At 53.3% G+C, this 22,914-nt stretch overlaps 5 protein-coding genes across 5 annotated transcripts; 2 read left to right on the forward strand and 3 right to left on the reverse strand.

Annotated features, from left to right (window-relative positions):
- Positions 1 to 86: 86 nt before the first annotated feature.
- On the reverse strand, positions 87 to 4,172 carry MRS44_009303 (uncharacterized protein; the record flags this gene model as incomplete). The annotated part of the gene is made up of 11 exons (XM_065621243.1): positions 87 to 443; positions 507 to 839; positions 887 to 1,264; positions 1,303 to 1,717; positions 1,768 to 2,650; positions 2,689 to 2,970; positions 3,024 to 3,376; positions 3,463 to 3,526; positions 3,579 to 3,636; positions 3,690 to 3,812; positions 4,086 to 4,172. The coding sequence occupies 11 exons, from the start codon at positions 4,170 to 4,172 to the stop codon at positions 87 to 89; spliced, it is 3,333 nt and encodes a 1,110-aa protein (XP_065477315.1).
- Positions 4,173 to 4,872: 700 nt separating this feature from the next.
- Positions 4,873 to 6,126, reverse strand: MRS44_009304 (uncharacterized protein; the record flags this gene model as incomplete). The annotated part of the gene is made up of 1 exon (XM_046282775.2): positions 4,873 to 6,126. One exon carries the CDS (start codon positions 6,124 to 6,126, stop codon positions 4,873 to 4,875), a length of 1,254 nt encoding a protein of 417 aa, XP_046125482.2.
- A 6,754-nt stretch (positions 6,127 to 12,880) lies between these two features.
- Positions 12,881 to 13,719, reverse strand: MRS44_009305 (uncharacterized protein; the record flags this gene model as incomplete). The annotated part of the gene is made up of 2 exons (XM_065621244.1): positions 12,881 to 12,990; positions 13,398 to 13,719. The coding sequence occupies 2 exons, from the start codon at positions 13,717 to 13,719 to the stop codon at positions 12,881 to 12,883; spliced, it is 432 nt and encodes a 143-aa protein (XP_065477316.1).
- A 934-nt stretch (positions 13,720 to 14,653) lies between these two features.
- MRS44_009306 (uncharacterized protein) lies at positions 14,654 to 15,763 on the forward strand (the record flags this gene model as incomplete). Its single annotated transcript, XM_046281687.1, has 1 exon — positions 14,654 to 15,763. One exon carries the CDS (start codon positions 14,654 to 14,656, stop codon positions 15,761 to 15,763), a length of 1,110 nt encoding a protein of 369 aa, XP_046125480.1.
- Positions 15,764 to 18,800: 3,037 nt separating this feature from the next.
- On the forward strand, positions 18,801 to 22,872 carry MRS44_009307 (uncharacterized protein; the record flags this gene model as incomplete). Its single annotated transcript, XM_065621245.1, has 9 exons — positions 18,801 to 19,580; positions 19,647 to 20,866; positions 20,920 to 21,080; positions 21,131 to 21,161; positions 21,210 to 21,380; positions 21,428 to 21,758; positions 21,812 to 21,973; positions 22,028 to 22,369; positions 22,417 to 22,872. 9 exons carry the CDS (start codon positions 18,801 to 18,803, stop codon positions 22,870 to 22,872), a joined length of 3,654 nt encoding a protein of 1,217 aa, XP_065477317.1.
- Between the last annotated feature and the right edge of the window lie 42 nt (positions 22,873 to 22,914).

Below are 22,914 nucleotides of genomic sequence, written 5' to 3' on the forward strand. Positions count from 1 at the left end.
CGCATATCCTAGTTCCCTTGGATATGCTTTTCATCTTTTCTAGTTTCAAATACAAATCAATTTCCGTGTACTTTTCATCCCCATCATCAACTTGAATGGTCGACTTTTGCATCATCAAGCACTTCTCTAAGCCGCGCCACCGCGACCTCCAACTCCCCACTGTGCCTGAGCCTGCGCAATGTCGGCCGCGATGGGGGCAGCTCGCGCCCCCTTCCGGTCGGCAAAGGCATAAACTTGATCTCGGCCAGGAAGCGCAAATATCTTCCAATGTCCTCGCGGGTGATACCCTCGCCGGCGCTGTCGTCGACGCCAGTCCAGCGGTCGGCGTCGGCCTTGAGCACGGCTACGGCATTTCTGTCGTCAAGCTCAGGGGCGTGCGTAGTCGACGGCAGGTTCGAGGTTGCCATATGGAACAAAGGCATGAGAGCGCTCTGCTCCTGATCCTTCTCGGTGGAACCAGCAGACACAAACTCCTCTAGCTGCGTCTTCCACTACTCATAGTCCACCTCGGGGACCTTGTAGCCATAGTACTCCAATGCCGAGAGGAACTCGTTCATACGAAGTCTTGGGTGCGCCGTGACGTGAACCACGTTGACGCCGGGTAGGGGGTTGAGGGCCGAGGCAATGACAACTCTGGCAACGTGGTCCACGGGAACAGCGTTCACCGAGTTTATGATCAATGGTCTTGCGCCCAATTGGACACAACCCTTGCAAAGTCTGATCAGGAAATCATCGGTGTTTGAGACACCGTTTTCACGACTGCCGAGAATGTATCCAGGACGGACAACAGCACCCCGGAGCCCACGCTTGCCAGCTTCCCGGACGAGCTGCTCAGACACCTTGAAACATTTAGCTTGATACATCTCCTCTGTAAGGGCATACTTACCCATTTGGTTTGGCCATAACCAGTACCAAGGCCAACACGGCTTCCCTGCATGTCGTCGGCTTCAAGCACCGCTCCGCGTCCAGTCGCGGTTTGCTCGTGAGACAGCTTGACGTAGTGGTCAGTGTCTAGAGTCGAAGTCGACGAGACGAAAGAGAATAGCTTGGGCTTTCCCTCATTGCAGAGCTTCATTGCTTCAATAGTAGACAGGACGTTGGGACGCATCATCTGCTCGTATCGAGCAATCCAATGAACATATGCCGCGTTATGGACCACTGCATCCGCTGTCTCGGTGACATGCTTCCAGCTGGCATCGTCAAGCCCAAGACGAGGCTTGGAAAGGTCACCAAGGACGCATTCGATCCTCTCGGCCCACGAGCCCTACCACAAACCATAGCCCTTGAGTGACCTCGTCAGACGATCCTTGGCAAAGTCAAGTCCCTTGGCTCCACGAATGTGCGCGATGAGCTTGGTGTTCTCTCTGCCCAGGATCTCCTTGACAAGGTAGGCTCCCAAAAACCTGTAGCAACAGTGAGGAAGAATGTGGCGCCACTCGATGGGCTCAAAGCATCTGGATCCGCGCTCTGATACTTGTCGTCGAGCGTGTTGATCAGCTCGTCAAACGACTCAGCGTAGACGGTGTCGACAGCCTTGTCAACTGTAGCAGCCTGACCACTGCGTAGACGGTCCACCTGGGATCCCAGACCTCTGAGACTGGGGTTCGCGTAGAGGACGCCGATGGTGATGTCAGCACCCAGACTCTTTCGAATGTTGAGGAGGAGCTGCTGAGCCAGGAGAGTGTGTCCACCACAGTCGAAGAAGTTTGATTCAGGCCTGGGCTAGGTCAGCATCTGATCTATAGAGTAATACTCCGTTCCACATACCTGATAGTCTTGGCGTTGAGGCCCGGGATGAGCGTCGACCACTGCGTGGCAAGGGTCTTCTCCGTCTCAGATAGGGCCTCCCAACTCTTCAGATCCTCTTCCGAGGCGTCCTCTGTTCTCGCGGCAGCATCGGGGAAGGGTAGGTTCGGGAAGTCGACCTTGCCGTTCGGGTTAAGGGGAAGCTTCTGCAGCATGACGTAGATGGAGGGCACCGAGTGAGCGGGTAGACGAGGCTTGAGATGGTCTCGCACCTCGGCTTGCATACGACGGAACCTCTTGAGGTAGACCACGGTAGGCCCCATCTCCACACCCTCGTCTTCGATGTCCTCGTGGTTCTGGGCCTCCAGCCAGCGCTTCCACTCGGAGATCTCGGGAACTATATAGCTCACAAGCGTGGGTTCCTCGTTACGATCTCTTCGTACGAGAGTTTTGACGTCTCGGACCAAGGGGCTGCCGCCCAGGTTGGCATCGATCTCGTTGAGCTCGATCCGGAAACCGCGAATCTTAACCTGAGAGTCGATACGACCAGAGACACGCACAGCTCCCGAAGGGAGATACTGACCAAGGTCTCCTGTTCGGTATAACCTATCACGGGGCCCCTTGTAGTAGCGGCGCCATGGCTCGCCCTTGTCGTTGGCCTTGTCAGCTTCCACCCACTTGGCATTGTCAACCAGCCAGTTGTCGACGAACTTCTCAGCCGTCTTCTGGGGATCGCCGAGGTAACCCTCAGCCAAACCAGCCGCTCTGAAATATATCTCGCCCTGTTCGCCAACGGGGCAAATCTTGGTGTTGTCTTCCCGAGAAATGACGAGGATTTGAACATCTTGCATCCCCCAACCTGCGGGGATGGTATCACCAAGCGAGTCGAGGGCTTCCGGGTCTTCTGTGGCAGAGGGAATCTCGAAATACGTCACCGCGGACTTGTCTCGGTAGTGCCCAGCATGTTGATGATGGAGCATGAAGGACCCAGTTGGCGAAGTGCCTTGCAGTCACGTGTAGTGAGGACATCGCCGACGAAGACGACTTGCTTCAGGGCGGGGAATTTGGCGGTTGCGCCACCAACAAGGATCTGACCCATCGCAGGAGTGAGGTGAGTTGTAGTCGGTGACCAACGTCTCATCCATTCGCTCAGCTTCTCGTGCTGGATGTCCTCCTTGGCCGGGATGAGCAGCTGAGCGCCGAGGAACAATGGTGTCATGATGTCTGGCCTCGGTGGTTAGCCCGGCACGAATGTCATAGTAAAAGCTGCCACTCACCTCGTTGAAAGGGGTCATGGGCGATACCGGAGAGACAAGCGAAGAGGCTCTCGGACGAGAGGTTGAAACGCTTGGCCATCCAGGGGAAGTATCTGGTCAGACCGTAATGACGACCCAGCACCCCCTTTGGTCGTCCCTCACTTCCCGAGGTGAAGGAAAGCGTAGGATATGAGTCTGGTCCAACAATAACATCGGGAGGTGACGAAGCCTTGCTTCGCAAGCTGTCAAAGATATCCACGCCCTCCTTGTCGCCACCAGATAGCAGGCCAGTATCGCTGAGGCGGAGTTCTGGGATCCGTACTTTGATGCCCAGGTCCTCGCCAATATACTTCTGTACCAAGGGAGCAAGGGGACTAAGTTTAGATTGTCAGAAAGGAAATGCCATGTCCAAGTGTAGTGCTACGCTGGTGAAGGGGGGCTCGACGCGACAAACATATACCCATTCTCGTCAGTGGTCTTGCCGATGGAAATCAGGGCCTTGGGCTGGGAGACTTCGAGATAGACTAAATTTATTTAGACAAACTGCTTGCGGGGGAGGGAATAGAACCCACGGACTTTGCTGCCTCTGCGGCGGGTAAAGGGGGTCAAGAACTGTTACTGTGGCTCCAGAAGCCTAAACATGCCGGTCAGCTGGCTAACATTCGAGGCGAATATGGTCAGCCGTACCAGAGTTCCCATGAAGGCGCAGACCAACTCGACGGAGCGGTGGGCAAATATCATGACAACATCTCCATTGGTGATGCCAGCATCGTGTAGGTAGTTGGCAATGGTGGTGGACGCCTCGTCGATCTGCCGGTAGGTGAATGTCCTGGTTGGCGACCTAGTCCACCTGTGCGCGGCTTGTCAAAGCGAATCAAAATCGAGTATTCTCACGTTGAACTCTCAGTCTCGGTCACACAAGGCCTGTCGGGGTGGGCCAGGGCGTTCTTATGAAAGATCTCGTGGATTACACCGACATAGCCGCTCCAGTCGAGGTCGATGGTGGGATCAGGCAGCCGATTTTCGGGAGGGGCACTCAGGTACCTACCCCACCCCCCCCCCCCCACAAAATGGTCCCTGTACTACGGTCCACCCTAGAATCATCTTGGCAAAAGCATAAGTGGTTATCATAGCAGAAAGCCAAAGGAAGATCAAGAGCCTGCTCTTCATGACTATTAAAAAAGAATTATTAACTTTAGAAGCAGTGTTAAGATGATTGTGATAGTTTAATAGTTGTATTTGATGGTATTTGAACGAATCGCATGCAAGGGCATCACAGTTGTTGTGAAGGCTGTCATTATGTGAAGGAATATTTTTGGCATTGGATCTGCGCTTTCGCTGAAGGTATCGCCGTACCCGTGATTGCGCGATCGGAGAATCTCAAATCCCGACCAGCCAACAGACTGAGGATAGATCAACCAACGTCGAATCTACAGAAGAGCATCCCACGCCAAGCCTAAAATCCCTTTCACTTGCTATAAGAAGTGTTTTTGGAGATCATTTAGAGCATACCTCGTTTCATGTCCAGAAAGAATGCGTGGGCTGCTTTTCCCCCTTGCACGTGGTCGATTGATTGTCAGAGGGCTGAGTTTTTTGAGGGGACACACACGTTTATGACAGACGTGATCCCGCTCTCGCTCTCTCTCATTCTGATATACCTAGGCATACGATGAAAACGGAAGAGAGTGTGTTAATAAGTTGGTTTCTACAAACTACTTAACCGACAAAAAACTACCAAATGGCACCCAGGTCAAGACCTGTGCTTATCTCCAGATGGTGGTTTCCAAACACCACATTCACCCAACTCTTCAGCAGGCTGCCAGTACCGTCTTCAATGCCACATCGCCCATTTCCATTTGCCTTCACTTCCTTATAAAGAGCTGGCATATCCTGTGGCTTCACGCCACTTGATGAATACGGACAGGACATTATCTTCCCTCACCGTCTTCACCGGCCACGGACGCAACTGCTCGCTCGACCTCCGGTGTAACTGAGCCCAGCCAGAATCCTCAGGCGTACGACATCTCCCAAGCCAGTGATAGATCACGAGTTTAAAACTCCAGACGCCTGTCACTGTTGCCTCCTCAAGGCTGGCGATGTAGTCGGTGAAGCAAAACTGGCACGAGTTCGCCCAGGCTCGCTGCAAGCCATTTCTATGGTCGGTGTAATAATAATTCCGCCTGTATAAAAGCGAATAATCCCAATCACGTAAAATGAACTCCGATGACGATCCCTCTGTTCTTTTCCAAGGTTCTTGAGGGTAGGGCGCCCATTCACAACACCGAATATGCTCGCATATTGGCAGAGTCAGTGTCTCCAAAACCTCGAGAAGCTTTCTCAACGTGACAAAGGGCCCTCTGATATGGTGCGTCCGTGACAAGTAGAGCTCGTCGTTGATAACCATGGCTTTATAATCGTGCGTGAAAGCCCAAGGTGTAGCGGCGCCTAGATCGTCTAAGAGTGTCTGGGCTCCGTGTAATTGTTTCTGGCTCTTTAACCATTCTTCCTTGCTCAGAAGTGTGGCCCAGGAGTCATCTGGTTGATACTGTTCGAGTGGAAAGTGGTCATCTAGGATGTCGTCTTTCTCGAGAGAAATGAGTCGTATAAACGAGTGGTGGCGCTGGAAAATGCTGATAGGCAAGCCACATCGTCCACCTGTGCGATGCCAGTTCATAACAAGGTGAGCCTCAGCGAAGGTGATTTCCGGTCCTTGGGCTTCTGGTTTCCAAGTCCCTTCGGGCAAAAACTCGATCCGTGTTTGTTGGTACCTTCGCCCAAACTTTGAAATGGCCATGAATGACCAGAGATTCTTGACTTGAGGACCACAAGTTTGATGTCTGTGGGTTTGCCAGCCTTTCTGGCCATCACGGTCAATCAAGCTGAGTTTCAAGCAATTGAAGCAAACGAAAGTATCCGGTCTTCCTTGTTCCAAGAGGAGTAAGAGCTCAAAGAAGTCACTTCTATCAAGCTCTGGGAACTTTCCACTTGGGCAGAAATATTCGAATGATTCTTTGCAGACCAGGGCGAGGACACGATGGGATGCTTTTGGCAGCTGGTCAAAGATTTGCATCATCAACGATGGGGGGAGACGGACAAGGCCGAACTTCTGTCGAGGAACGTCCATGTTCAATGTCATTTCAGGATTCGATGAAAATGTTGGAGATGCTGGTTCACTTCTGTTTGGGGGGATTTGGCTGGGAAGGGGCCTTGGTGGTCTCCGGGGTGTCTGCTGCGTGTGAGTGAGGTTTGCCAGAGAGAAAAATGGGCTTGCACGATGGCTCAATATAAGCATTGAGACTTGAAGCTTTGAAACCTTGATATTTGTCACTTGTTTATTGGGGGAACAGCCCATTGTTTGGGTTTGTTGTTTCTGCACAGCCGAAGCATCTTCACTCAAAGTATACCTACTACATGCCCTCGTTTGTCTCTCCAAATCAGCATGGCTGCCTTTCATATTTCGATACAGCGGCGACGGTTGAGGTTTGCGACCCAGAAAAGTTATATTGAAGGGCAGAGAGTACCTGTTGAAGACCTCTTGAATTGTTCAAATGTCCAAGGCACTCAAGCACCAGACATTGCCACCTTAGCCAGGCCACTTCGAGACCCAAAGAAGGCCATAGCAGAGTTATGTGTGCATGAATGGGTAAATAAGAAGGAATTTTTGATAGTTTGGTATGGGCCATATAACTCTTTCAAGAGAAGACACAAAGTCCAAGTCATTCGAGTATGTTTGCCCCTGAAGACAACCCAGTAGAAGACAAGACACATGTTTTCACACGATAAAGGCCCTCATGCTCTTCATGACTAACCGGATGATTCCTCATCCGCCTTCTCACCGAAAGCCAAGTCCAAACTCCAAACATAAAAATAAAGTTTTCTCTCCAAAAGAGCCTCATCGGCCTTGTCTTCTCACACGATTACCCCCTATTGTACGAGTGAGGCAAAAACACCAAGAGTCCAACAACTGCCGTGCTCACGTTATCACCGCCAAGATGCCGCGGAAACTCCAAAGTTGGTCTAGTTAGCGTTGAAAGGCGTAGTTCCTCTCTTGGGAAACTCCACCCTCTTGGTTTCCATCTAGCCGGAAAAGCCCCATCTCATGAAAAATCGTACCATTATCCACAAAAGAGTCGAAACTTTTTTCTTACTTTTATCTAAGAAGATTTGCCTCTTTCCGGGCTTCAGCCTCTTTTTTTTTGGTTATTTGGTCGTCTTGGCATTGTATCGTGGTGGTCTGATGAGAGGTGTTGTGTGAGGTCCGTGATAGTTTACGCTAACCCTGGAGCCTCATCGATACCGGCTTTCTCACATCAGTCCTGGCTTAATTCCAAGATATCACTTTCGGGCCGTTGTAAGACGTATCACTATCATATGGAAGCCTAAATATGCTGAGATGGGAAGAAAAATGACAAGAAACCGCCACATTGATACTGCTTCGCCCCTATTTGCTGGTCGGTGGTTGATGTAGACACAAGCCCAGGAAGATTTGTACAGTTTTTCCACCAACCAAGTCGAGCCTCTAGTTAAGTTCAGGCGGAAGAGTAGGTTTTACATACACGTAGCCTCGGGAGGCTTGATGAGGGCTCAGTAGAGGGATGAGAGTAGCCAAAATTGAAATCGCGAATAGCGACACGGAAGCTCGGAAGTAATGGTGTCAACATAAAGACAGGTCTTCGGCTTTCATTCAAGCATCATTTAGGACAAGTATCTATAAGGGAAAGGCTCGAGAGAGGAAAACACCAAGGCCCGGGGTCAAAGATGCAATACACCCCGAATATGCCGGGGAATTCAACCCGATGGCCGAGATCCTCGCCAAGAACAACCAAACAAGTTTCAATATCGACTTACAGCCCCCGAGAGAAGGTCTCATACCAACCGGCGCACCGTGCACATGATAGGAAGCCGGGAATGGCGGGGCGTTTCCGGAGGCGCTTCCGATCCTGACCCCTGACCACCTCTCATCCGTCTTCCACTCCGTGTCTTGCCTTGCTCCGAACTCAGAGGGCTGTGAGAAATTTGATTCCCACTCAAAAGCAATGTTCATCTTCTCCAGTAGTACATAAAGAATCCACTAGAGGGATGGTGTGAGAGCTCAGAGTCACCAGGGGCTCCCAGCCCTGATGCTACCATCACTGAATGAACGTGACGACCCATGACCAAGAACCATTATTCAACTCGATAGATGCACCCATATGGTATTACTTCATCCTTTGATAACGTCGTTGTGTAATAAGCTGCTGGTAGATGCGCCAGTGCAAGGCTAGGATGACGAGCTTCACAACTTGTGAGCGGGCACTGTTGCAATGAGCAACCCCAGAGATGTTGTCTGAACTGGGTATCTTGGCACCCCCCTTCCTTCGTGACCTACTTACCATTCTCATGCGTCTAAGATGGTCACTCGCAAGATGTTCAGGGGTGGGGGATTATCAAATCCCTCGACCGAGACCAAAACGAACCCCAGCTCGAGGAACGAGCTGTCCAGCCCAAATAACAAACTCTCAATGCCAGCTGGCTTCATTCTATCCTCTTGGACAAAACGAGTCAACCGGCAGACAACTTCGCGACCCGAGATCCGCGGCACTTGCGCGGATGCTGCCCAAGTGTCAAAGTTGATGCCTAGAGGGTCAGGGGTTGAGACAAGAAGTCTTTGCGCAGACAAGACCTTCCCCTTTGAAAACCTGTAAACACTTCCTCGGCAAACGATACCAACCATGGTTGCAGATCCACGACCCTAAATCCACTGTCTCCAGAGGTTCCAAGAGCACTGGCCATGGATCGTCAGAGCCAGCACGGGGCCGCGTCCGTCGCGTCGTTGGTCTCGCCGGTCCGGCCTGTTGGTGGGGCGAAGCCGTGATCGTCAGCCAACTGCCGTATCGATATCCTGTCATCCTCGGCGGAACAGACGTTATGTCTCAACAGTTTCAAGTGATCGGCTGGCTCCCGTGCCGGTCGGCGCCAGCAGGCTGTTTTCTCCCTTTTCGAATATATGCAGCTTTGCCTGCTGGGTGAACATGGGACCTCCTTGGCCATCAACACCAGCTAGGTGGTCTAGACCATCCGGGCCGCGGCAACTCTATAGCGATTGGACTGGAAGAAGCCGGCTTGGCGCCGAATATGCCGCATCGTGAGCCTCTTCTTCTTGTCAAGTCTATAGAAGACTCAGATATTGTTCACATGCGGAGAGAACATCGACGCTTTGACACCGGAGACCCTAGCCTACTCGTTAGCATGCCTTGCTTGTTAAGCAAGACATCAACCTTCAGCCGCGGTTGATCCACTATGTAAATGTAAGTGATTCATCCTCTGGAGTTGCTGTTGGACCAGCGGCTGCAGAGCCGTTATCTAGCCATCTGTCTAGTGAAACGGCTGCTCCACGAGTCAGATGGCAGCATTCTTGGTAAACCCGGCACCTTGAGATGGCATTTGGGATTCTTATCCTAGGAAGCAACTCCAACTTCCCCATGACATCGTGGCTGTCCTTGTCATGGCTCTGGCTAGAGACATCCAGACTGACTCGGCTGCAGCATCCACCTGGCCGTTTCGGGGCCGACCAAGCTATTCGTCGAACCATCCTGACACAGCCGGTGTCCAAATTCGGATTCTCCTCATATTGCCTAACCAAGCAAACAACGCAAGGATGTAGAACAGAACAGTGTCAAGGCCCCAGAGTGCAGAGCCTTGTCGTCAACAGAAGCCTGGAACACTGAGACACGGCAAAGAACCCCCGGGTTTGCCTCATCGAATAGCAAAAGAGCTGTCTCGACCTCTTGATGTGAAAATGACCCGACTTGATAAGTCAACGCAAACCGACCCCCACGTCACATTGGAAATGATCACATGCGCAGACTGGGTCATCAACTAGCCTCTGAGGATATGGATATCCGGCCGAGTCCCGCCTTGTGGGTTTGACAAGGGCGGCGGCGGGTAGATCATTGAACCAGCCGAGGAGAGGCATAGAGGCATTTGGTCGACAATTGGCGCAATCTGGACCGCGTCAGTGGGATCGAGTTTCTCCCTCGACCTGCTCCCGATGAATGCCTTCCCCCCTCCGGATGACCAGATTGGTGCTAGGTGAGCAAGGGACGTCCACTCGCCATTGCAAAGGTCTCAGGAGACATTGCTGTACCCGCAACGGCGCTTGAGCTAACATGGTGGATGGCGATCAGACATCAAACCCTATTGAAAGAGCAATGTCGTACCATTTCTCTCGATCCATCTCATCCATCTCAGAGCAGAGGGAGGTACTGTAAGCATGTGCAACCGCACCAGAGTCCCCTCACACCTGAAGGGAAAAATTCTGAAAGGGTGTGGTGTCAGGGAGTCGAGCAAACGAGATGACAGGTGCCATTGCACAAGAGTGGGCGCAGTTGCAAAGCAATCACCAGCCCGTCGAAACTCTGCTGTGAGGGGACGTTGCCACGCCAATCCCCAGTCAGGAGAGACGCGATGACCAACCACCCTCCTCCAGGAACGTCCCAAACTGTGGTTGGAATAGCACGCCCAGAGTGCGAGGTCCACAGCTAAATTTCCTTGAACGCGAGATCCGTGCGCGAGGCGAATGTGGCTCACTCGTTGTGTGTCTTGTCTTGTTTCCTCTCCCCTCGCGCTTGCAGACCGTCGCACTTTGGATAGCCCCAAAGCTTCCCCGACACGCGAACGGTCTCGACGCAGAGGCCGTACAGCCCGGCCATCCAAGGCAGGAAGGGAGGCCTTGTGTTACCTGGCAAAGTTCCTGAGCTTCAGCTATGGCTGATTTTGCTCGCGAGACGAGGTACAGTCCAGTCCAGTACAGTACAGCACAGTACAGTACACTCTCAGCCCAAAGACGCCCGCGCCAAGGCGGAAACGACCGTGTGCCTGGCATAAGCAACCGACCGTGTTGAAGAGCGCCCTCCAACAATGCAATGACACTTTGTGCATCGATAAACAAAGACACAGAGTTGTCGATATTTCTTCATCCTCGCTCGACTGAGTTGTCAGGGCCGTGACCCGGCCGGATGAGTCGGAGACTCGGACCCGTCGGACTGACCAGGCCAGCCCTATGAAAGACGCCATAAGGGACGGTCGATTTGAAACGGGGATACGAAGTGCCTTGGCTTCGGGCCTATTGAGGTGTGCCCCTGGAGAGGACGCCAGCAAATTGGAGGCGCCATCAAGGGTCGGTTTCATGTCCAAGATAGCCACGCAGCGTGGTGTCACGGACGTCGCAGTGCACAGGCCTGCACTGCCTTGCAGGGTGAATCTCAGGCCCCCTCATCAACTTAATTGTCGACACCCTAGATCAGAATCTTCAAGGTTTGCGCTTGAGACCGTTGACTCTTGTTTTCCGATGCATCGCGGATCATTTCCCCGTCAAACCTATCCTGGTTCGACGTTGCATTGCGAAGCGGGGTCATGCGAGCTGACGACCTACAGTACTGTACACGGACGGATCACCAACGAGCCAGAGGCACCGTTTTGCTCGACATTCGCAGTAGAGTTTTGCTCTATCGTGGCCGCCCTGGACGGTAGAGGAAAGGCCATCTCTGGCTCTCCCAGCCCAGACCTTTCATCATCCATCAGGTCCAAGGGCCAATCAGAGAGCTCGGAGCTATTGCGTAGGCTTCCCTCCATCGGCGCCCTCCGATAGGGTCCAGCAGAGCAAACGTTGGCGTCCTTGGTAAGAAACGGACTCTGCCTGGACAGCTGGTCCGGCCGGAATCTCCAACGTCGCCATCTGTTCCCCAATGAGGATCAGTGCGGGCGCCAGTCGATCCGGGAACAGAGGTGGAGCTGCTGAGGCTTGGGTCCAAGATAATTGCGTCCATCTCCCGAAGGTGCTGTAGCATTGTAAGCAGAGCCTGCAGGCGGCTGTATGTATGTAAGCTTGGGGAACGATCGGCTGCTGAGGAGAGCTTCAGTTCTCTAAGCGAGCCAAAGCTTGAGCGTTGCACCCATCCCCTCTTGGACGCAGTCAGACAGACATCCGGTCTGTGGCGACCTGAAATCCGCCGTCATCCAGAACCAACAAGAAATTGTTTGCTTGTCGCTTTTCTCGCTGCCATCAGCCGCTCTGTCGCCCTGCCCCTGCAGGGTCCTACCGCCGCCCAGGTACCCAGAGTCCGAGACCCAGCCCGCACAAACAGCACGTTATCTGCCAGGCTTGCATCTGCCTCTTGGACTTGGAAAGCCTTGTGACGCCCCGTGGGTATTCGGACTCAGGCTCCGGAGGTTTTGGTTGTTGAGTTTTGGAGGCAACAAGGTAGGCAGTGGAGGCAAAACGGCCGCCCGGTGCCAGGGACTCGGCAAACCTTGAACTCGGAGGGTCAAGGTCGAGACCAGAATGCGCCAAAAGCCATCGGCGATCATCCAGGAGCCTCAAGATGTGACCCAAAAGCCACTGGCTGGGGGTGGTCTTGCCGTATTGGACGACGGAGATGCGCCGTGGTTGAGCTGGAAGCCACTAACTGCTGCTCCTGGGCCTGAGCAGCCCTCAGCCATCCATTCCATGTCGTACCCTGGGCCGTAAACCATGGATCAGTCAGTTATCAACTTCTGCAGCATGAACCCTTGAAGATGCACTCGTCCCAACCAACAGACGGCACTTGCTTTTGTGATGGATTGAGCTGCGATGGTACAGCGCGGCTGGCTGAGCATCCAGTCCGTGACATCATCCTGGAGCTCTGCCTATGAGATAGACGGTCGATTGCTGAGGGAGCGAGGAACTTCCCTCTCATCATTGCCGTCTCTAGGGCCCAGGCCAATCCATGCACGTAGCACGTATTTGGGCCACACCTCTCGACGTGTTTAAAACCATGCGAACGGGCGTTAACCTCAAGTTGATGTGCCTTGGTGCCTTGGATGCATCGCATGGAGCTCATCCCAACCGTCAGAAAGCCTCAGAACGCCTGCTGATCTTCCTGTCCACCAAGTTGTGCGCCGCTCGTCAGCCAGCCAGCTGTCGTCAAGATGCTAGCACCGGATGGGGATTCGAGCAGCCGATGAGTTCCTGATCAACTGGGTCAAAGCTTAGTTCCTAGTTTAGCTCCATTGCCCGTCCAACTCGGATGCAAGCAGAGATGGGCCGGGCCCTCCCAGCCCTGGGGCCCCAGGCGCTCCGTTCATCTCCAAGAGCCAAGCTTTGTTCCCGATGGACCCTATCCCGCAGATGGTTGAAATCTTCGGCCGAGTAGTGGTGGTCGGGCTCTGGGCCGCTTGGGCTCGGCCGTCGTCGGCTTCCCGCGAAACGCAACCGTCGCCGTCACATCGAACGGCGATTGATCGATTGGGTGACAATTGATAGCCCCCTCGATTGCGACGAGCTTGCTTTGAGATCGATCATACCCCGTTGTCACGGCTGCGATGCCGAAGACGCCGTTCGCCGACCTCAAACCCAAAGAAACTCTCGGAACTCACCGTGCCCTGTCCAATCTGTCTGTGCCACACCGGCTGCAACCAGAAATGTTGCCACGTTGAGGGCTGGGTTTGAACGTTTTCTCTGAGACATTCTCGGCGGGTTGTCAAGCCCCAGAAGGCGCACATCAGCGTGGCTCTCTGCTCTGACGAGGTCAAGGCTATTGGGACATGGCCAAGTCTCGTCCTCGTCTTGGGAGGTGGCAGTATTCATTTTCCAGGAGTAGGAGAATCCAAACGCCACCGTCCCTGCTTCAAGGTACGGCATCCATTGGATGCCAAAGGTGCCCATGAAATTTCGCTCGAGTTGCCGTATCAGAACCATGGCGGATGCGGAGATCCCTCCGGAGTCTGAGCCCAGGGCATTTGATGCACTCCTCTCTTGCCCGCCCTAGTGCAGCTTGTGTCCGAGGATAATAGCTGGACACGCCATAGACCGTTTTGGCAACGGATGCATTCTCCTCCCCAGCAAGCGACCTGCTAGCAGACCTGCAAGATGATAGTGGCCTGGTACTGGACGTGGGCTAAGGCAGCGTCCGAGAGGAGCCCGGCCCAATCAAGGACACTGCATCTGAGAGCCCAAGACTGAGGGGCTTGCTGCTGACCCTGTCATCTTGCAGAGACTGTGGCGGGCGGCATCTGAGAATCTCTCGCTCCCCTCTCGCTCTGATCGGGAAAGTCTATTTTCCCCTCACGGCCTAGCCTCTGATTTGCGCTGTCTCCACTTCCTAGAGCCCGGCCAAGCTTTTGGCTACTGTGCCCAATGATCGCATTCCGGCGAGGTCTGGTCCTTGGGTGGCTGTCTGGTGAGGGGAGCTGCCATACGTATTTGATCGACCCGTGCCCTCAATCAATGTTGTGCTCGTGTTCCTGAATTGCCATCGTCAACATTGACCCCTCGCTGAGAGGTACTGCTCGCTCCAGCTCCAACTCCAGCTTATCAGTTTGGTTCCGTTCATCTGTCCATATATCAGCCAACCTCCCCTCTCACTTCTTTGCCCACGCAACGCACCTAAGCTCTTGCTTCCAACTCTACCGCCCTGCAATCACCACGCCTTCGTACATATCCTCTCTTGGTATCAGAAGCTCACCACGTCAACTGTTCCCACATCAGCAAAGCTTCTCAACCATTGTCCAGGCACTTTACCGTGGTCAGAGGGCCTGAAAACCCACCCCTATAAAGGATCAAGCAGAGCCACTGGGCCGCTCATACAACAGGTCCTTCGATGGCTGCTTTTGTTCACTCCTATCCCCACGCAATGGACTTTGCATTTGGGTCGTCCATGGGTGCAATGGCCGCGACGCCTTCCCCAGGATATATGATGACTCCATCTCCATACTACACCAGAACACCCTCGCCCACCGACCGAAGCAACATGGTGTACCAGCCACTCCCCAGTCAGGCACCTGATGCATCCTTCTTTGAGGAAGCAATCGGAGGCTCTCCAATGCCCCAGGACATCCCTTTTGGCATCATCCAAGGGCCGTCCCAGTATAGCACCGCACCAAAAATTCCCGATTCTCCACAAAGGATAATGCCGACCGTTGAGGCTGACACGAAACCCAATCGCCGGACCCGGAATCGACGACAATCACAAGCAAGCTCGAGCATGTCGGAGGAGATGAGTGTCCCTGGTCTTGCCCCAGAGTCCCCGAAGCAGAAGAAGCGAGGTCGAAAACCCAAGAACGAACCAAAGGAGCCAGGTAAAGGTCGCCGGAAAGTGGAACTGGATGAGGATGATCTTCCCAAGGACCCACGACGTCGACGCATTCTCGAACGCAATAGGATTGCTGCCACCAAGTGTCGCCTGAGGAAACGGGATGAAGCATCAGCTCTTGCCTCCAGAGAGCAAGCCATGGAAGACCAAAATCGCTACCTCTCTTCATGCTTCGACACGTTGACTGCTGAGATCTATCATCTCAAGACCCAGCTTTTGCAACACACTGATTGCAATTGTGTCCTCATCCAGAAGTACATTGCCAACGAAGCAAAGAAGACCGTCGACGGTCTGCTCTCTTGTTCTCAGGCATTCCAGATGGACAATGACTCAATGAGCCCATACCGTCGAGGTTCAAGCAATAGCGGCACCAGCCCCACAGAGTCTTTGGGAGTGCCTACACCCGAGTTTGAAGGTGTTTCGCCAACTTGGTCACATCCCTTCCAGCAAGCCCCAGCATCATCTGAAGTCGGCGAGGACATGTTTGACATGACCATTGACCAGTACAACAAGGGCACGATGGCCATGCATGGCCAGCCCATCTCCAACCTTCCCCTACCTAATTCTGAGTCGGAGATGTTTGTTGGCATGGGGCCTCAACCCCAACATGTGGATGGGATAAACTGGGACTCTTCTTGGGGTTTTCGATAACAGCGATAACCAGTTGAGCCGTGATATACGAGCGACACAGCAATATTGATGGCATGCCTGATTCGGTTGCAAATATCTCATCTGTACATGGAGGTTGCTTGAGTAATGTCCGCGCCGGGCAGCCATGGTCCTAGGAGTTTAGCGAGCTTTGTGGTTGATCCAGATTTTAGCCAGCTGGGTTTCGTGTTCTTTGGGAAAAATAAAAGCTCCATAGAGCAGTGTCATATTCGATCATCCGTCCCAATTTGCATGCTGCCGTCTAATCTCTGGTTGATATCCTTGATACACAGAGTTGACTCGGATGAATTGACGTCCGTAAATTGTGAGGCCATCCAGACGTCTGCGGCTGCCCATGTCTCTCGAGTATGAGCAATAAACTTCTCTATATGGAAGCGGTGTATAGTTGATCTAACGCATTCGACGCTCGGGAGATCCGCCCTGCCACCGTGGTTGCTGCATTAGCATCGACCCACCTCCAGATCTTGACATGATCCATTCTCGGTTTGTGATAAGGCAATGGCCACAGCACGTGGTGTACGCTACAAGGCAACATGGAAAAGCAGCCTTGGTGTTGAAATTCGAACACTGTTCGGATCAGTCGGACGAGACTGGAGCTGCCGATTCAAGTGTTGTACGGGTTTTCTAGAGTCGACTAGAATTGTTCGAGAACCTCTAACAGACAGGGCATCTGAAGAGGAATTAATTGCCATGCCCAAGAGGAAGGTGGATCGTTGTATCTGTCACCCACCCAGATCGTAGAGTGTGGGGGTGAACCCAGATCTCGTTCCTCCCCCTGCAGCTGATTGAACGGCTGCAAGGGAACGCGCCCAACACGGCGATGGTCAATATTGGGACCCCGGACTTGGCGGTTCGACATCATCGACCTGACCGCTCAGGTTCTCGCTTCGGGGTGCGATGCAAGACGCGCCCAACAAAGAGCTCGGGTGGAGGAGGGAAATGAGATGGATGCAGATGCGAAAGTCGGTGAAAGCAAACGAAGCAAGTTGCGATGGGTCCCATGAATTTCGACGCCCTTGACTCGCAGGGCTAAAGGTCGCGTGGGCACGTGCAGACGTCAAACACCAAGCCCAAGTTATCATCTGGTCCAGTAACCAGCTAGCGTGGAAGAACTTCGCAGGGTGATGAATCAGATGTGCAGGCCGTTGTCAAGACTGCTGTCTGTAAGGAGGCGTTGGCTTGGACGTTGAACTGGCCAACGGCGCAAATATTGGGATGCTAGGAAGGGTGTCATGACGAATAAACAGCCACCGTTAAACCTTGTTGTCGATTTGCTCTGGCGGCTCAGCCTGAGCTGTTCTGCATGTTTCGTTGCTTCTTTTGGCCCCGTCTTTGCTTCTTCCTGGGTACAGCTGTGCGGCCGTTGCATGGTTGAGCCGTGCAGTACCTGAAGCCGGTCGACGTATCACAAGCTGCTCTCCTGTTGAGTGGCATGGTTTAACCCAAGGCCTGGATGTTGAGAGTGGCGTGCCAAATTGAGGCCGACCGTCATCGGCCGGTAATGGTAAGCCCGAATTGGAGAAGCTCAAAGGCGGGAGAGCGGGACACGGGAGCACGCGAGCCTAGACCATGGTAAGATTTTGCAGTTCGAGGCGGCAAGAGGGAAGAACACTGACCGGACAAGGAAATCGTGCGTTTTAATCTGGGTTCCGGAACGGCTCATTTGAGCCCACCTGGGGCGAACTGAACCTGCAGATGGGACTGGAATCCCACATCGGTAATGGTGACGGCATCCCTGGGACATGGACATTGACTCTGACAAAGAGCCAGGGGTGTCGCGAGGCGATCCAAGCCACTGGAAGTCGGTTAACGCCAATCAGCCTCTGCGAGGCGCGTGAGACGGTGGCCAGACTTGAGTGGGTACAGACAAGAATGGCTTCGTAAACGACGACCCTTGTCACGAGTTAGGGAAATATCCCCCCTTCGGTCCACGCGTCCTGAATCGTATTTCAAGCTGATGGTTTCCGCAAACGTAGACTTGTAATCATCGTTATTCGTGAGTGGAAGACTTTTGGGCGATCAACCGTGTCCCAATTGAAGCTGCCCTTGCTTGATCGTTTCGGAGTTGGCGGAGCCACGCGAACAGGCATCATCCATCACTCACTCCATCTCCCTGCGTACCTGCATTCGAGCCGCGCGAAACAAACAAACGGAGTCTCTCATGTGAGAAAGCGCATGGGAATCCCAACGTTTGACCGGTAAAATTGCGAAGTGACGCTCGTTTTTGCTTTGTCGTTGGTTGCACAAGGAATTGGTCAGGGGAAAGAATTTGACCAAGCGGCGAGAATTGGATGGGAGTATCTATCAAACGCGCCATCAACCGACGAATCGACCATCGGCCATCGGCAACTCCTCCACTCGAGCCAATTCGACGCGTGGAAGGCCTCAAAGAGTGGTGGTTCCAGAAGGCATCGTGCTTGAAGGGATTGGACGAATCCCGATCGGGATTGGGCAGTCGCTGAGTGAGAAGACTTTTCACTCTCACAGCTGACGATCTACAGCTGGAAAGAGTGTCCCGTGAGCAACCTCAACATCGCACCTTCCCTCGAATCAACCAACCCAAAACAGCAGCCGCGACACAGCATCCGCTGTGAAAGAAGAAGCAGCGAGAGTGTGCAGGCGAGACCCTGTTGGTCACGTTCCACCGCGTCCTGTGATCGCGATTCCCTCAACTTGCACCCTTCGATTGGTCTCTCAGATTATCCTTCATCGGAGCCAGACTTGAGCTTCAAGTCGATTTCCGCCATCGACGCCGCGTATCGGATCACGACCGGCTAGCGGGACGCTCATTTGACAGGCCAAAAGCCGTTCCTTTTCCCACTCTCCTCCTTTCTGCAGGACCCCTCACGCCAGCCATCGATACCTTTTTCACCCATCATCCTGACAAACCAGTCGCCATTCAACTATCCCGTCTCTTGGTTGAATTACTGCCCTTCTTTCCAAGAAAATTATCACAGGCGCGATCGGGATAGCTGCACTCCCCTGACCGGCCCAGCTGGTCGATCAAAGCTCCATCACGATGACAGCCGTCTCACCGGCAGAGACCGCATTAGTGGTCCTGTACTACATCTATCCGGCCACTGTTTTCCTCTACTTCATCGTCTCCTCCCTTGTTTCGGCTTGCACAGTGGCCGCCTCCAAGAAGAGCGAAAATGGCAAGCAGAACCGCCCCAGCCGCACGACGACTCTGGTGCTTTCCCTCCTCTGCATCTTGACGTTCGTTGCTCAGCTAGCCGTGGTTGGTACTGAGGCATTCCTGGCGCGAGAGTGGCCTACTCAGGACCACATCATCATCGGACACTTGTCTTGCATTCTGGTCTTTGGCATTCACCTCAGCCGTTGCCTTGACCTTGAAGATGACCCATCATACCCTTTTGTCGGCTCCTGGCTGCTCGGTCTCGTCTTTGATGTCACCATCCTCGCTTTATCGGCAGGCCTAGGACTGTTGCTCCAGCCCAACGTTTTCAGCATCATTGATACAGCTGTGGTTGCTCTGCGCTGCCTCTCATTTCTCTTGCTGGTGGCTCTTTTCACTCTCAGTCCCTCACTCAAGCCAAGCTCGGATGAGGAGCGGCAACCCCTCCTCCCCAAGGACACGACAACCTCACCTAGCAGCCCCACTGGCCTGTCTCAACATAGCCAGGAGTCCGGGTACGGATCAACGCTCCAAGCTGAAGAGGAAGACACCGAGGAGACTCCTGAGTATAACTGGGAGCGACGTGAGAGGGAGGCCAAAGAAGCCATGAAGAAGCGGCTCGAAGAAGGTGGTAATTGGTTTGAGTACGCCAAAGGATTCAAGGTATGACATGCCCCGACCCTTGCTTCGACTCCATTGACACCGAACTTGTGACTGACTTATTCTTAGATCCTATTTCCATACGTTTGGCCTGTTGGCAATATCGGTCTTCAGCTCCGTGCCGCGGCAGTTTGCCTGTGCTTGTTTGGCTCAAATGCGCTTCATTTGCTCATTCCTCGCCAGACAGGTATCATCATGGACAGTTTGAGCGGATCTGACCAAACCAATCCTTGGCTCGCCGTCATCATCTTTGCTGCTCTCCGCTTGGCCGCCTCTGAATCGGGTATCGAGCTTGTTCGTCAATGGCTCTGGGTCCCCGTCAAGTACTACTCGCATGACGCCCTGACGCGAGCTGCTTACTCGCACATGATGCATCTTTCAGCTGACTTTCACGACTCCAAGAGCTCTTCGGACATGATGATGGCCATCTATGGAGGCAGCGCAGTTTCTAACGTGATCGAAAACGTCCTGCTCTACGCTGTTCCCATGCTCATCGACATGGGTGTGGCCGTCGTCTATCTTTCCATCACCTTTGGACCCTACGAAGGACTGATTACTATGGCAACAGGAGTCTTTTTCCTACTCATCGCCAGCAGACTCGTTGCCAACTCCAAGGCGGCAAGTCGCAATCGTGTCAATGCGTTGTACGAGGAACACTATGTTCGACAGTCAGGCTTCCTTGGATGGCAAACCGTCAGTGCCTTCAACCAGATTGGCTATGAAGACAACCGACACGCCAATGCAGTCACCAACCGCTGGCTTAGGGAGCAGCAATACGTCCTCGGGTGGTACATCTCTATCGGATTTCAGACCTTAGTGCTTACATCTGGCCTTTTGGCGAGCGCCTTCTTGGCCGTCTACCGCATCAGGGCTGGACACGCAACCCCCGGTCAATTTGCTATGCTTCTCATGTACTGGGCTCAGCTGACATCTCCCCTTCAATTCTTTGCCAAGTTGGGTAAGAATGTCAGTGACGACTTCATCGATGCTGAACGATTGCTTGACATCATGAGAACCCAGCCGTCTGTTGAGAACCAGAAGGGAGCTCGGCCGTTGAAGTTTGTTGCTGGCGAAGTCGAGTTTGACAAGGTTTGCTTCAGCTACGACAAAAAGAAGGGCATCATCAAAGATGTGAGCTTCCATGTTCCGGCTGGACAGACGGTTGCATTTGTTGGAGCCACTGGAGCAGGCAAATCCACCCTGATCAAACTTTTGGACCGATTTTACGATGTTGGCGAGGGATCTATCCGTATTGACGGACAGGACATCCGAGACGTTGATTTGTTCAGGTAAGGATGCATCTGGTCTCTGCTCGCCATGTTAACTTGCTGACACATCACAGTCTTCGTGATCGAATTGGAGTTGTGCCCCAGAACCCGATTCTGTTTGATGACACGATCATGAACAACGTTCGGTACGGAAGAATCACCGCGAGCGACGAGGAAGTGTTTGGAGCATGCCAAGCGGCGTGTATTCATGATAAGATCAAGGGCTTTACCCATGGTGCGTTGTTCTTCACGGGTCGTCTGAAGAGCGTTGCTAATGCGAAATAGGCTACAAGACACGAGTAGGAGAACGAGGCGTGTAAGTAGTCGGAGAACCAGGTATATGATCGCTCGCTCACATTCACAGTAAACTCTCTGGAGGCGAGCTCCAGCGCATTGCAATTGCCCGAGCAATGCTGAAGAAGCCAGACATCGTTTTGTTGGATGAGGCTACCAGTGCAGTTGACACAGACACCGAGCAGCAGATCCAGGTATCCTTCAAGAGATTATGCCAAGGACGGACTACTTTCATTGTTGCGTAAGTACTCTCAAGCGTATTTTAGTAGCCTATCCTAACCATGATAGCCACCGCCTATCAACTATCATGAACGCGGACCGTATCATCGTCGTCGAAAACGGCGAGATCCTTGAGCAGGGCAACCACGATGAATTGATTGTAGCTGGTGGAAGATACGCAGACCTCTGGTCGAAGCAGGTCTTTGTCCGATCGAATGATGAAGACAAGAACAACTCGGCTGGTCAGGCAGGATTTGTTAACGACTTGTCCTCGGAGCAGACCAGAACAGAACTGTCAAAGGTCAACAAGCCCGCGCCAACGGCCAACGGAGGAGCAGACTCGTCGAAGCCAGAAGCCAATGAAGAGGAACTAACATCAACCCCCAAGCGCAAGCAAGAGGTAGAGTCAGCCGAAGCAAAGTAGCCTTTGGCGATTCTAACCTCTACTTGTAGGGAACCCGGTTGAATCCTGTTGCCGCCACGTTTACGCCACGGACGCTCGCCAAGGCCAGACAAACTTTCGCAACTGAGACATCCGAGGAATCCGAGGTTTCCGGGGCGCAGAGTGAAACGATGGGCACGAGCCTACAGACCAGCCGTCAATGGTCTGATGAAGTTGCTGAACAAGATGAAGCCAGAACGAAGACCGCGGGCTCTGACCAACTCTAGGAGGGTCAGCCCGTCAGTGATGGCGAAAAAGTCGGACTTCGAGCTGGATCCAGAGCGAAACGTAAGGCTTTCATCGCAGCTGTGGACCGTGCCCTGAAGAATCGTCCAGGCCATGCCGAAGCTGAGCATCAGAAGGCTGAGGTGGCGCCTGAAACCAGTGTAACCCAAGATGATGGCGTTCGTGCCCCATCTTTTGAGCTCAAACTCCCATGCTACTCTCGACGGGTCCAGTCCAAGAGCGAGCCATCCCAAGTGTCGCAAACATCGGAGGGTCAGCTGTCGGAGGGGAGTGATACAGAGGGAGCGGCCTTGGATCCTGTCTCAAAGGAACCAAGGTCTCCGGTCAGTGACTCTCGTCAACAAGATGTCCATTTTCTAACAGGCCACAGGTCTATCGTCACGCCTCACTCCCTTCCATGAAGAGTGGTACAACAAGTGGCTCGCAAATTCTCAAGCCCATCGAACACAACAATGCATTGCCCTCGACCACGCAGAGCGGAGGCAACCAGACACCTGCCATTGCTCACTCACCGGAGAAGCAACCTCGTGGTCAGAAAACGGAGCCCCTACGAAGCAGCAGCGCGACCTATATCCCAGCCAACGCAGGGAGCTCCTTGGGCAAGGAGAATTCGGGTGTCAGAATCATGAGCGATAATAGGCCCGCCATGCCACCAAGTACCAATGCGCCCGACAGCAACGGACCTTCGGGCGGCGGCAATGAACCCGCCGTATCCAGCCAACGTCGTGGTAACCGCGGGGGTCGACGAGGAAAAGGTTCCTGGTATCGCGGCCGACGAGGTCGAGGAAACTACCGAGGTGGTGTAGCTGGTACGCAAACAGGCTAGAGTATCACAAGCATGAGTTGTGCATCGATATAGATGCCGGAA

Source organism: Fusarium solani, assembly GCF_023522795.1.
Source record: "Fusarium solani strain SB1 chromosome Unknown bctg00000005, whole genome shotgun sequence".
In the NCBI taxonomy this organism is placed as follows: Eukaryota; Fungi; Ascomycota; class Sordariomycetes; order Hypocreales; family Nectriaceae; genus Fusarium; species Fusarium solani.